At 35.2% G+C, this 15,418-nt stretch overlaps 2 protein-coding genes across 2 annotated transcripts in view; one reads left to right on the top strand and one right to left on the bottom strand.

Annotated features, from left to right (window-relative positions):
• Window positions 1-2,073, top strand: part of LOC148940541 (uncharacterized) — a 36,078-nt gene extending 34,005 nt beyond the window's left edge. Inside the window, exon 4 of the mRNA XM_089105016.1 lies at window positions 1,994-2,073. Coding sequence (XP_088961142.1) covers window positions 1,994-2,073 — 80 coding nt within the window. The remainder of the gene's footprint in view (window positions 1-1,993) is intronic.
• A 12,614-nt stretch (window positions 2,074-14,687) lies between these two features.
• Window positions 14,688-15,418, bottom strand: part of LOC148940540 (uncharacterized) — a 35,644-nt gene continuing 34,913 nt past the window's right edge. The window contains exon 6 of the mRNA XM_089105015.1: window positions 14,688-15,218. Within this exon, the coding sequence (XP_088961141.1) occupies window positions 14,688-15,218 (531 nt within the window). The remainder of the gene's footprint in view (window positions 15,219-15,418) is intronic.

The raw sequence follows: 15,418 nt of genomic DNA, 5'->3' as shown, positions 1-15,418 counted from the left end.
ACCGAATAACTACGAGGCGTATGTTTTAATTAAGGTCCGTTTGAACATAAGCACACAACGAAAGATTATTTCCAAAAAGTAAATTAATTTTCAGAAAGTGCATGCTTTACTATATTTTTTGACATAGTTACAACGTTTTTTGAAACACTTCTCATACCTCTCAACTAATTTTAAAGTAAAAACTTTATAAGAACTTGCCGCCGGCTCTAATAACCAAGAGTTCATTGCTGTTTTTATGTCGTCGTCATCTTTTTAACGGTTTCCACTCAGGTGGTAACCGGTTGAACTGGAGACGAAATATGGGTTTCGTATTTCACTTCCAAATCGAGGCAACAGAGCATGGAATGAAAACACAAACACACACACTCCCCTGAAAATTTGAAGGCCAAACATTGTCTCCCCCAGCGGAGAATAATGGTTTCGGTGTTTCGGAATAGGCATGGTGTTTTGCTGGTTGGATTCAACCAACGGAGAAGGCATTATCAACACTAAAGTATATTGCTTAACCTTCAGAAAACATCGCAGAGCAATTAAAAGAAAAAAAAAAGAAACTTGGCGTGCTGACAAAGGAGATTGTCCTTCTTCATGACATTGGAAGACCTCACACTCTGCTGGTCAGACCCGTAATTTGTTGGACAGTTTTGTCTGGGAAGTTTTAGATAACCCACAATGCAGTCCTGACGTTGCGGCGAGTAATTACCATCCGTTTCTTCACCTCAAGCAACACCTCAATGGCAAACGTTACAATGATAATGAAGACGTAAGAACGGAAGTGAATTCCTGGTTAGCACAACAGGCGGCAAGTTTTTATACAGAGGTTACTTAAAATAGTTGAGAGGTATGATAAGTGTTACAACAAACTTGGCAAGTATGCTTTTAAACAGAGTAAAGTATGTACTTTTTGAAAATAAATTTACTTTTTTAAAAATAATCATTCTTTGTGTACTTATGATCAAACGGACCTTAATTAAAAAACTCGCCTCGTAAATATTAAGCTTAGAGGTGCAGCACGTTGCACGGTGGAGCACGTTGCACATGCAGCACGTGATGCAGCACGGTGGCGCATTCGTTCCTAAAGTTGCACATAGTCCATACAAAATGAACGACTCAACATTTCTTTTAAAGCTTCATTTAACTAAACCTATTCATTTTAGGCCTGACAAAACTCACACAGGGGTGTATAATTGCACATCGGCCATTATGGAGATGGGCCAGTGGATCTTTGGGTAGGTGGAGGGGGTGAAACTAAAGGCAAAAAATATGCGTTTTACCCAAATTTTTTAACTCTCCGAGATAAATAGCCTTCAGATAAATATAGAAGAGGTTCTGAGGAGGCAGGAGGTTAAAAATTGATATTTAATCACTTTTGATCCCTGGATATATTTATTACGCTTTATCCGCAATATCGCTACGCTTTATCCGCAATATCCACATTTTTTTTTAAAGAAAAGGAAACGTAACGCAAATCTCATGCACTCAAGGATTTCTAGTCTAGCCTTTTTTTTAAGAAGAAGAGTGTAAGACTTTACCTTTTTGAACCTTATACACAAGTCTTTTCCAGGTTTCTCTCCTCGAGGGACGCCAATTTACAAAACTCTATGGGGGGGGGGGGGGGAGACTTTTAAATCAAGGAACTTTTTCAGAATCTAGAGGGGGAGGGTAATTTTGCTTTTTGGATAAAAATACCAAAAGAAAGGTATTTTTAAAAATTTATGGAGACAATAGAACGCAATTTGTTTGTCGACAAATCAGTTTTTCCGAGTTTTCAGAGAAAGACAATACCGTTTGCCAGCTGTAAAGTGAGCTTCGTTTTCTTAATTCTTCGCATTAGAATTTATTCATTGTAACAACAAAAATTATTTAAAGTTGTTTTACGAAAGAGATTGAAAAATACAGTCTTTTTTTTCACCGAGCGAAGCTGGTTGGCTAGTATTAATACTCTAAAATAAACTCCACAACCAATTTATTTTGCTTTCATTTCCTGGTTTGCTAGACTTCCCTGCTTTTGCTCTAAGGATTGTTATTGGCATCTCATGCATTGGTCCTCCAGATATTGTAAGTCCTAATGCGTGAGTACAAGTCCAAAAGAAGATTGCAGATGGGAAATTGCTTTTTAATCGAACTACATCGAGTTACTCCTCTTGTCTACCTTTGTTAAAAGTTGATGGTTTGTGTACTCTGTAGATTCAATAAAGTTCAATTAGTGGCTTTCAATTAAAACTTGAAGTAAAATAAGAGGAGTTGTTTAACTGGTGGCTGAAAGCTTAGATTAGAGTTTGGATAAGAGAGTAATTAAAAATTTTAATAGTTTAGTTGTAGATTTAGGATATTTTTGTTAAAAAGTCGCTGGCTAATGAGTATGTTTATGTTTTTGGATTGTGTCGTTAAGATGTCAAGAGTGCGACTACTTAAATCAGCTTATTTCGAAGATCGATGCGCGTCTTCAAGTGGTCGTACCAGGTAAAGGGGATTTTTCGAGATTGTGGAGGGGGTGGAATATGGAACAATGGATTAGGTTTAAATAATGAAATTGCATTGACTCTAGATGTATTTGGCAAAGCCAAGAAGTACAGGTTTGGCAGCATGAAAGAAGCCTTTCTGAGTACGTGGAGGTAAAGGAGACGTGGTTGAAGGGATATCTTTTAATCTGCATTTAATAAAGGAAGAGTTAAAAATGCTATTGAATTTAGAGTGAATAGTTTTCAACTTGGGGCAAAAATAAAATATTCAGGAAGGAGGCAAGGGAAGGTTAGCCATTTATTTTGCCCTATATGTGGAGTTAAGGAAGAGAATGCAGGTCATATGAAGTGTAAGTGCGAAGAAATAAGTAAGCTATGAAAGGATGTGGACGGAGAGAGGTTTGGCGAGAAAAGACTGATCAGAATACTGAGGAAATTTATCAGGCTGGCAATTGAGATAAGAGATAAATTTCTGTAATTCGTGGAGCGTTTTTGGTTTATGTGGTGTGAGTTACTTAGAACGGAATGTTGATTTTTTATTCTCGTGACCTCTAGAGCAATAAAAATAAATTTATTATCAATACTATTATTGTCTGACTGAAACAGTTATGCGTCTGCTGTAAATGTGTCACCAGAGACATGGTTGTTCTGACGCCATTTATACATACGCAGTCGAGGCACACCTGTGAGGAGGCTGATTATTGCACAGCTTCTAAGAGCATGTTTAAGAGTCATCGACCTAGGGCACATAAAAAATATTTAGAATTGCGTAGAATAAGGAAAGTGCTAAAAATTTAAATGCGTCAGAACTAGGTGTAGTTTTCTGGTCTTCCAAAAAGAAAAAAAAACAGCACTTCGTCTATGAACCTGGAATGCCTTAATGAATTAATTAATTGCATTAATCATTATTAACTAATTAGAACCAAAGCTTAGGCATAAGAAAAAGTACAACCTACGTCCACCTACAAGAAGAAGGATAAAGAAGGAAGGGTACTGTCCTATTAGCAGTAAGACACGCGATAATGCGGAGAAGATTAGATAGGATAAAAACCTGTTAAGTTTGGTGAATACTAATGAAATAAAACAAAATATGATGAGCATATAACAATTCAAAGACAAATGTTGGCTACATATTTGCAAATTAGGGGGATGGGGGGTTAAGCATAGCATATATTAAAATACGTAACCTAACCTAGGTACTTTTCCCCCCTAAACCCCAAAAAACTAAAGTTTAAATATTGTAAACGGAGAGATAAACCATTGTTTGCAATGCTCGGCATGAATTCTTTGTTAAAAGAACCTGTTTGACTAGTTTCTTTTATTATCTTCGCTATATGAAATATCGCGTGTCTTACAGGTAACAGAACAGTATCAAAAGAAGATTTTTGCATTTTTTTTTTATTGGATTAAACTTTATTAAAAAAAAAACAACAACACAATTTAATCATTTGACAAGTAGCCGTTCAAGAAGAAGCAAAGCTTTGAGGACGAACGACTACAACAACAAATATCAATAATTTCCTCTAAATAACTCAGTATATATACATATACATACACATACACGTGTATACATATATAATAATAACAAGTAAATTAAATATGAAAAAGCAATCTATCTCGTCAAACAAAAAAATATATATATATATATATATATATATATATATATATATATATATATATATATATATATATATATATATATATATATATATATATATATATATATATATATTAAAATAAATAAAAATAAACATAGACTACACATATTACGGTTGCTCATCTTCTCCTCCAAGTAAATACTTCTTTTATATTTTCTTAAATTGCTGCAGATGTTTAGCCACCTAAGTGCGTACCGGCAGCCCATTGCAAACACTCGGTCCCAAATAGCAAATTTTAAATCCTGCCCGAGTACTCTGCTTAGGCTCAATCACAAGGTTATCCACATTTCTAATGCTATACTCATGTAAGCAACTATTACTCTTATATAAAAGAAAAAATATCTGGGCATATATCATTCCGACATTGATATACAAAAATTGCACCCTGATAATCCCTGAGCTGTCCAACATTCACCACTCTTAAATTTCTATAGCACGTCGCTGAATCATTAAGAACTTTCACATATTCTCCAATTTTTCTAACCCCTTTATTTTGTAAAATTCGGATACGTTTATAGTTAAAGAAGAAATTACTTGCCCATAAAACACAACCATATCAAACAGTTCGTGGTAACGAACTGTAAGTAAGGAGCGACCCGGCTCAATGGTAACCGAAACTCTAGAAACCGGGTTTTTGATACCAATAGATACATCAAAAGAATCAGATTTTAATGCTGATTTTAAATATATAAGTTTCATCAAGTTTAATGCTACCCATCAAAAGTTACGCGCCTGAGACAATTTGGCTGATTTTAAAAAAAAGGAGGAAAGACCCCCTAAAAGTTATAGAACCTTAATGAAAATCACACCATCATATTCAGCGTATCAGAGAACCCTACTGTAGAGGTTTCAAGCTCCTATCTACAAAAATGTGGAATTTTCCATTTTTTGCCAGAAGAAAGATCACGGATGCGTGTTTATTTGTTTTTTTGTGTTTTTTTTTTCTTTTTCCCAGGGGTGATCGTATCGACCCAGTGGTCCTAGAATATCGTGGGAGGGCTCATTGGAACGGAAATTAAAAGTTCTAGTGCCCTTTTTAAGTGACCCAAAAAAAATGGAGGGCAACTAGGCCCCCTCCCACTCTTATTGTCTTCCCAAAGTCACCCGATCAAAATTTTGAGATAGCCATTTTGTTCAGCATGGTCGAAAATATGATAAATATGTCTTTTAGAATGACTTAATCCCCCGAAGTCCCCAGGAGGAGGGCTAAAAGTTATGAACTTTACCCAATGTTAACATATAGTTTTGGTTATTGGGAAGCATACAGAAGTTTTCAGGAGTTTTTTTTTCTGGTAGTGGGAGGGAAGGGTGGGTCGGGGGTTATGTTGGAGGATCTGTCCATGAAGGAAGTTTTCATGGGGGAAGGGAAATTGCCATGAAGGGGGTGCCGGACTTGCCAGCATTATTTATTGGTTATTGGGAAGTATACAGACATTTTCAGGAATAATTTTTTTCTGGAGGAGGGGGGGGGGGGCTAGAGGAGGGGGTTACTCTGGAAAATATTTCCGTGGAGGATGTTTCTTTGGGGTAAGGGACATTTCTATGAAGGGGGTGCCGGATTTCCAAGCATCATTTAAAAAACGATCAGAAATTAAATAAAAAAAAGTGTTTTCAACTGAAAGTAAGAAGCAACATTAGAACTTAAAACGAACAGAAATTATAACGTATGTGAGGGGGTTCTCCCCCAAGTCAATACCTCGCTCTTTACGCTACAATTTTTTTAGTGCTTTCAAAAGAGCTATCTATTCTAATTAAACGGCCTTTGTGATTCAGGGGTTTTTGAATCAAATTTTTTTTTAACTTTTAACGTAAAGAGTGTGGTATTGACTAAGGGGAGAACCCCCTGATATACGTAATAACATATACGTAATAAAAAAAACAATTAAAAAACAAGCGATACGGCTCAATAACAATCGAAACTTTTAAAAACGGAATTTTGATGTCAATAAATGTATCAAAAGAATGTGTTTATAATGCTGATTCTAAATATATAAATTTTATTAAGTTTAGTATTACTCATCAAAGGCTACGAGCCTGAGAAAATTTATTTTTTAAAGAGGGGGGAAACATCCCCTGCAAGTGAAGGAATTTTAATGAAAATCCCACCGTCAGATTCATCGTATCAGAAAACCCTTTTACATAGGTTTCAAGCTCATATCTGCAAAAATCTGCAACTTTGTATTTTTTGCCAGAAGAAAAATATACGAATATAGAAGTTAGTTAGGCTACGTAAGTTAATTTGTAAAAACATCCATTTAGCAAAAGAAAAGTAAAATTTTTATGCAAATTTTGTTTACTTATTCAATGACGGTTAGCCAAAATAAAAGCTGCATTAACTAAAAAACGACCAGAAATTAAATAAAAAAAAACAAGTTTTTTAAATTGAAAGTAAGGTGCGACATTCAAACTTAAAACGAACATAAATTATTCCGTATATGAAAGGGCCTGTCCCCTCCTCAACGCATCGCTCTTTACGCTAAAGCTTGACTCTTTCTCAAAACTATATTTGTTAAGACAATAAAAACGTTAGCATAAAGAGCGATGCGTTGAGGAGGGGACAGCCCCTTTCATATACGGAATAATTTCTGTTCGTTTGAAGTTTTAATGTCGTTCCTTACTTTCAGTTAAAAAAACTTGTTTTTTTTTATTTAATATAATATAAGGACTAACTGTAGCATGATATAAAAGAAGTAAAATTTTATTTGGAAGAAAATTTTTCAACCGACGAATAACTCCAACTCCACTAGCCACTTTAGTAGCAACTAAATCGCTGTGCCGTTTCCAAGATAAATACAATCAACATAAAAACCAAGGTATCGTACACAATTTACTTAATTCAATGGCTCTTCACTCAATAAAATTTTTCCACCAAGATCAATCGGTGTTCCTACTCTACTATACACCATAAAATTAGTTTTACTCACATTTACCAATAAAAGTCTAAGACTAGTGAATATATAAAGTTGAGCTATTGAACTATTAACCTTTTCTATTAGAGATTCAACACAACGACTAGAAAAAGTAAGAGCAGTATCATCTGCAAACAAAGTAAGGCAAGTACCCGGCACGTAGAATTTCATCGTATCAACATAAATAAGACAAAGCAGTGGACCTAGAACATAACCCTGTGGAGCACCACTTTTGATAAAATACTGACCAGAAATAACATCATTTAATAAAACTCTAACAGATCTTCCAGTTAAAATACTTTCAAACCACTTCAGATGCAAATCCCTGACGCTCAAACATTCTAATCTACGTAATAAAATATTAAAATCTACTGTATCAAATGCCTTTTTAAAATCCACAAATACTGTAAGAGCAAGTTCCCCTTTTCAAGATGAATATTCACTAAATCCGACGGGTCCTGCATGGGACGTTGATTCGAGTGCCTGAATCCAAATTGTTTTTCGGAAAGAAGTCCTTTTTTCTAAAATTAATTAAAAAAAACTTTCCGAAAATAAGTTTTTCAAAGAAAAGTAAAGGCCATTTTAAACTTAAGCTCAGAATATAAAAATAATTTTTAAATTTAAAACTCAACACGACCCGAAATTACTATTAAAGAATAAATGAAACCCAAAACGAACAGAAATTAAATAAACAATCATGGCAAAAACATACAACAAGTAATGATATAAATGAATAAATAGATCTTAAAGCGAGTAATGCTTAGATTGAATATGAATATCAAGCTTCAAACGAAAAAAAATGTTTTCCTATTGAAGTATAAACGAAACTAAAAACGAACAGAAATTAAATAAACAATCAATGCAAACAAACATACAATAGATATTAATGTAAATTAATAAATAAATCTCAAAACAAGTGAGACTTAAATTGAATATACAAATCAAGATTGAAACGAACAAAAATCACCACAAACAAGAGTTTGGGTATGACCTCCTTCTCTCACTGTAAAAGTCTAAAACCTACTGCGTCATCGGCGCTTTACTGACCATTTTTACTTGACCAATTTTACTTTACTTGACCAATTTTCAAACCAATTTTATGAAAAATATTTTCTTTTGAACTTAATATTGAAAATAAACATTAAAATTATAGTAACATTTGAACTGATGAGCTTTCAGCAATTAATATCATTATACATCAAATATTCAGTTTAATTTATTAGCTCTTTTTAAAGTTGTTAAAGACGAATATAGTTTCCCTACAAACAAGTGTTTGGATACTATCTCCTTTCCTAACTGTAAATAAAAACCAAAAACCTACTGCGTCGTTGGCGCTTAACTGAAAACGGATTATATTACAAATATTTTCTTTTGCAGTTCTTACAGTATTGAAAATAAAAATACAATTGCAGTGAAATAAATTCTTGAACTGATGGATATTTCAACTATTAATATCATTATACATCAAATATTCAATTTGATGTTGTTTATACTTTCCAAGACTGTTAAAAACACCTAAAGTTTTCAGTAAAGCGCCAAAGACGCGGTAGGTTTTTGACTTTTACGGTGAGAGAAGGTTATACTCGAACTCATGTTTGTGGTGATTTTTGTTCGTTTCAAGCTTGATGTGCATATTCAATTAAATTTTCACTCGTTCTAAGATTTATTTATTAATTTACATGAATATCTATTGTATGTTTGTTTGCATTGATTGTTTATTTAATTTCTGTTCGTTTTAAGTTTCATTTATACTTCAATAGGAAAATATTTTTTTTCGTTTGAAGCTTGATATTCATATTCAATCGAAGCATTACTCGCTTTAAGATCTATTTATTCATTTATATCATTACTTGTTGCATGTTTTTGCTATGATTGTTTATTTAATTTCTTTTCGTTTTGGATTTCATTTATTCTTTAATAGTAATTTCTGGTCGTTTTTAGTTTGAATTTTAAAAAGTATTTTTATATGCTGAGCTTAATTTTAAAATGGCCTTTACTTTTATTTGAAAAACTTATTTTCGGAAAGTTTTTTTTAATTAACTTTTTTTCGTTTTTTATCGAAAAAAATTTCAATTTTTTAAAAATTCCTTATTTAAAAATAAAATTAAAAAAAAAAAAAAAAAAAAAAAAAATCAATATTCATCAAAGTATCAAAACTAATATCAAAGTAACAATATCAAAGTGAAAAAATGGGTTTATGTCAACATCGGAGTTTTTATTATCTGCTGTTTGAACCATTTTTAACAAAATTGCTATCGGGCCAGTTGCCCTCTGATCACTTCTGACTCTTAAAAAGGGCACTAGAACTCTCAATTTTCAATCGAATGAGCACCCTTTGAACTTTATACGACGACCCCTTCTAGATGAAGTGCCTCTGGGAAAAAAATAAATGGAGTGTGAGGGGAGGCTAGCTGCCCTCCAATCACTTTTGACTCCTAAAAAGTGAATTACAACGATCCATTTCCAATCAAAAGAACCGTCTATAGAGTTTATACGATCATCCTTTCCATCACAACTATATATGCCCCCATGGCATAACTTACAACTCCCACCCCCGGGCCCTGGGAGGCTGTATGACCCCCGAGTTTTTTGTTATCAGAACTTTGAACTATTTTTAGCAAAATTTATATCTCAAACTTTTTATCTTATGCATTTAGGGCGTGGAGGAGGGGGGGGGCTAGTTGCCCTCTGGTATATTTTGACTCTTAAAAAGTGAACAAGAACTTTCATTTTTAAATCAAATGATCCCTCTCTGAAGTTTATACGAGCATCCCTTCCATAAGAACTATATATGCCCCTAGCGCATTACACATAACGCCGGCCTCCGGGCCCTGGTGGGTTTCGTCGACACAGGAATTTTTCTTATCTGACCTTTGAGCTATTTTTAATAAAATGGCTATTATTAAAACTTTATCGGATGGGTGTGGGGAAAAAAGAGGGTGTAGGGGGGAAGGCTAAATTCCCAAGCATATCTTTGGACTCCTCGAAAGGGACATAGACCATTCAGATTCAAATAAATCGAACCCTCCCTTATATTTTTAAGAACTTCCCTTTCATAAGAACCATTTACACCCCCAGGACCACACTTACAACGCCTATCACCCAGGCTCTGGAGGGTGTTTTTGTTATCTAATTTTTGAACAATTTCCAAAACACTGGCCATCTCAAAATTTGTAGCGGACGGGTTTGGGGAAAAAAGAGGGGGGGGGGTAGTTTAACTCTCTTGAATCTTAAAAAGTGAACTAGAACTTTCAATTTTCAATCAAATGAGCCCTCTATGAAGTTTATGCGAGCATCCCTTTCATAAGAACCATACATGCCCCTAGGGCATAACTTAGAACGCCTTCCCCTTTGCCCTGGGGGGTTGATTGACACCGGATTTTTTCTTATCCGACCTTTGAACTATTTTTAACAAGATGTCTATCTCAAAACTTTCATCAGATACATTTTGAAAAAGAAGGCGTGGGGGGGGGGGGGTAGCTGCCCTCGGATATCTTTTGACTATTAAAAAGTGAGATCGAACTTTCAATATCCAATCATTAGAGCCCTCTCTAAGGTTTATACGAGCATCCCTTTCATACGAACAATATATGCTCCATGGCATAACTTACAACGCCTGCCCCCGGGCCCTAGGGGGTTGTGATGACACCGCAGTTTTTGTTATCTGACTTTTTAACTTAAGATAAATTTTAACTTAATGGCTATCTCAAAATTTTTATTGGATACATTTGGGGAAAAAGGGGAGTGGGGGGCTAATTGCCCTCCAATCTCTTTTGACTCTAAAAAACTTAACTAGAACTTTCAATTTCCAATCAAATGAGCCATTTCTGAATTTTGTACGAGCATCCTTTCTTAAGAACCATATATTACCCCCGGGTATAACTTACAATGCCTGCCCTCGGGCCATGGAGGGCTGTGTTGACCCCGGAGTTTTCGTTATCTGATCTTTGAGCAATTTTTAACAAAAAAGTTATCTCAAGGCTCTTATCGGATGGGTTTGATGAAAAAAGGGCATGGAGGGGGTAAGGGGTGGGGGTGGGCTAGGTGCCCTCCAATCTCTCTTGACTCTTAAAAAGTGAACTAGAACTTTCAATTTCCAATCAAATAATCCCTCTTTGAAGTTAATACGAGCATCCTTCCATAAGACCCATATATGCCCTCAGGGCATAACTTACAACGCCTGCCTCTTGGCCCTGGTGGGTTGTGTCGACACCGGAATGTTTGTTACATGATCGTTGAACTATTTTTTAACAAAATAGCTATCTTAAAATTTTTATTAAATGCATTTGGGAAAAAAGGTTTGGGGGGGGGGAGCTGGTTACCCTCTAATGTCTCTTGACGTTTAAAAAGTGAACTAGAACTTTCAATTTACAATCAAATTAGCCCTATCTGAAGTTTATCCGATCATCCCTACCATTAGAACCTTATATGCCCCCAGGGCATAACTTATAACCCTTGCCCCTGATGACTGGGGGGGGGGGGGAGTGTCCTGCTCAAAGTTATGATTTCCAGAACTTTCAACTACGTTGAAAAAAATGGCTATATATAAATTTTGATTGGATGTGTTTGGGGAAATGGTGGGTTTGGAAGGGTGTCAGTTGCCTTAGAATCACTTTCAACGATTAAAAAGGGACCTAGCCATTTAAATTTTAAATCGAATGAGCCCTTTCTGAAGTTTCTACGACATCATTGTCTATACAAAACCTTGTATGACCTCAGGAATTAAATTACGACCCTTGCCCTGTGGAGTTCGGGGGTATTTTCATCCTCAAAGACATAATTTCCATTAGCGTTGCCTCTGAAAATCATACAAACGACGGTGCACAATTTTCTCTATTGTCTTAGAGTAAAACGGTAAAATTGAATAGGTCTCCAGTTATGTATGTTTTACTTCACACCTCCATTATGCAGTGGGATTACTTTCGCTTCTTTTAAGGCGTCCGGGAATGTTCCATTTTGTAGTGACCCGTTTATGATATGACGCAAACAGGGTAGAAGGTAAGTCAAAATTGCTCTGAATGCACAAAAACTCAATCCGTCAATGCTAGCTGAGTTATATTTAATTGACTTGATCACCTTTTCTAATTCATCATTAATACATGGTTCAAACACGAAATTCAGGCCTCCTCCTCTTTTGGTACAAAACTCTTCATTCTGAAAGTGATCTTTATGTTGTCTACCTACGTTCTGTATAGTTAGCATAACTTCTGAAGAATATCACGAAATTTATTTGTAATTGCATGTTTGTCTGCAGTTTCCAGTGCATGTAGCTCAGAACCTTTCTTACTTTCCATGATCTCATTAATAGATCCCTGTGTTCTTTGGCTGTTAACATGATTCTAAAGTAATAACTGCTCACAATATAGTCTCTTAGTCTTCCTTATCTGATAGTTCGCTTTATTTCTTGATAGTATGAATAACTCAAAATCCTCATCATTTTCTGAATTCAGATATTGTTCATGCAAAGAATTCCGATTTTTAATCTCATTTAAAATATCTTTATGTTTCCATGGTTTAAGTGGTTCTTGTTTTTTCAGCTTCACTGTTCTAACTGGGCATGTTCTATAAGAAATCGGTTGGACAATTGAACTCATTATATCAAAAGCCTGTGACGCTTCAACTTCCATTTCAAGAACTGGCTGCAAATTAAGACTGCTCAACTCCTCTGCAAACTTTTCCAAATTCCCTTTTTTCAGCTGTCGCACTTTATTTCTTTTTATTGTACATGCTTTATCTTTCCACAAGTTATCTTTCCAACAACCGGTATATGATCCGAACTAGTGTAGATTATAACATCAGCGTAACTACAATTCAGATACTTTAAACTCACAAAGATATTATTATCAATTAATGTAGCAGAATGATTAGAAATCCTCGTGGGTAAACTCACCAAAAGGTTAAGATCATATGAAATCATAAAACTAAACAAATCAAAATTATCTGCTCTAAAATCTAAAAGGTTAAAATTAAAATTTCCCATACAAATAAAATCTAAGCCTTTACCTGACACTCCCCTCATCAGTGTCTCAAAACCATCAGAAACCTCCTCCAAGCGAGCACTAGGCGGCCTATATACCACAACAGCTAACAACTTCTCATTATTCATTACCAATTCCAATATAAAACTTTCCATCTAACCTTCAATCCAAATTATTAAATCATACCTTATCTTAAAACTCAAATTCATCCTTACCAAAAACCCAAGGCCGATTCATTGTAGCCCGAGACATTATTCTTCGCTGGTAACCTGGAAAAGAATAAGCCGAGAGAGCATGATCCTTACTCAAAAACGTTTTACAAATTCCAATTATATCAAGTTCACTATGCGAATGCTCAATCAACTGTAAAATATCCATATAACCAGTTGTAACTTGGCAATTCCATGTGCAAATACGAAATATTTGTTCATCTTTATCTGAACTACAACCATTTTCCGATGGTTTGACAAATGTACCTTGCCTTAGAGGTTTAAACGGATTAAAAATAAAATCATCACGTCCAATAGGAATTTCAATATGAACCTCAATCAGGAACTGATTTTCTAAGTGTCTTGCTAGTGCTTTATTTGAATCACTATCCATCATGGATCCTAATTACCATCAAACACACCAACAGACACAAACAAAGAATCACAAAAAAATAATAATAAAACACCAGCAAAACCTGAATTGAAGTTATCAAGTATTGTGCAGTAGGTTGCATAGGTTGCATCAAGACATGGCTAATTGTAGACAGAGAAATGCTAAGACAGATAGTCCAAGTAATTGAGAGGCAAACCTGGCCCCCTCCCCCGCCTCTTTTTTCCCAAAGTCTCCCGATCAAAATTATGAGATATCCATTTTGCTCATCATAGTTGAAAGGTCCAATAACTATGCCTTTGGATATAATATGACTCCCCCACAGCCCCAGGGAAAAGGACTTTAAGTTATAAAATTTGCCTATTTTTTACACATAGCATTTGTTATTGTGAAGTGTGTATACATTTTCGGGTGGGGGGTGTGTGTGTGTGAATTTTGTACAAGGGGGTTTTCCAGGGGTGAATTTTCTATAGGGAGGGAAGTTTCCAGGGGATGAACTTGTCATGGGGAATTATACACTGGGAGAATCTGCAAGAATTCATATATACAATTATTTTTAGACGTCTCGCTTTCTCTTCTCCGTCTCCGTTTTAATCGTGGAGTTGTTAACGGTAATTATCCGGAGTAAATTTTCACCGAGATTGAATTGTCTAGAGGATATTTCCGTGGGGAGGGGGATTTCTCTGTAGAGGTGGGGCCAAATTTCCTCGTATTACTTAAAAACGATCAGAAATTAAGTTTTAAACTGATTAGGCATAAAATTATCACGTCCAACAGGAATTTCAACATGATCCTCTATCAGGAACTTATTTTCTATATATCTTTCCAATGCATTATTAGAATCATTAACCATCGTGGATTCTAATTACCATTCAACACACCAACAGACACGAAAAAAAAAAAGTAATAAAACATCAGCAAAACATACGGAAGAAAAAGAAAAAAAGAGAAGACAAAAAAGACACTAAGGGGAGGGAGGGTACATGAAAATAACGAAAAAAAATTATATTTAATACAATTAACAAATAAACCCTCAATTAACATTTCACAACGTGTCAGCAAGTGACTTCACTCTTTTTGGGTTCATATCGCCTTACTGGTGCATAAAAATGCGCTCACGATCTGACCAAATTCACGTGCACCGTCTAGGATTGACTTTTTCCTTTTTGTCAGATATTCACTAACGAAAATTCCTGACTTAGCTAGCTTTGACTTTGCTCTAAATATACCATAAGCAATTTCTTTATTCACGAACTTCACAAGGACAGGAGCCACAGTGTTAATTGATTTGCTTGGGGCAGCGGGGCTCATAAGTCTGAATCTGGCAGCCTTTAAGGCTTGAGACTGAGTTATAGTTGACAGACCCATCTTGTTCACAATATTATGAAATACAGCCACATTTAACTCAACTCCTGGTGTCTTCTTTAATCCAGAAAATATTAATGAATCTAACAGCTTCTCCTGCTCGAAATCGTCCAGCTTTTCTTCAAGTTTTTCAACATGAAATTCAAGAGACTCAATTTGCCCTTTAAGGCCTACTAGGACTTTTTCAAATTGCTTAAATTTACCACTGTATTCTAGTGTGATTGAATCATAAATCTCTGTCACAATAAGCTGAATATATTTAGTGTCCTTAGACCGAGTTTCCTCTACTGAGATAGGCTTGGATTATGAATTTTGAATGGGTTGGGAGGACCGAATTTTATTGGTGTTATGACCCAGGTGAAATATCCTGTAATATCCTTAGGATCCAGATTTCTCAACTGTCCTGATAAGATCCCTATCAACAGGAGAGTGCGCAGGAGGGCGGTCTC

This window comes from Artemia sp. Qi Xiang Cuo, chromosome 19 (genome assembly GCF_049724085.1).
Source record: "Artemia sp. Qi Xiang Cuo chromosome 19, ASM4972408v1, whole genome shotgun sequence".
NCBI lineage: Eukaryota > Metazoa > Arthropoda > Branchiopoda > Anostraca > Artemiidae > Artemia > Artemia sp. Qi Xiang Cuo.
Note: the sequence above shows the minus strand (reverse complement) of the source record. Positions and strands in the feature narration are given on the sequence as shown.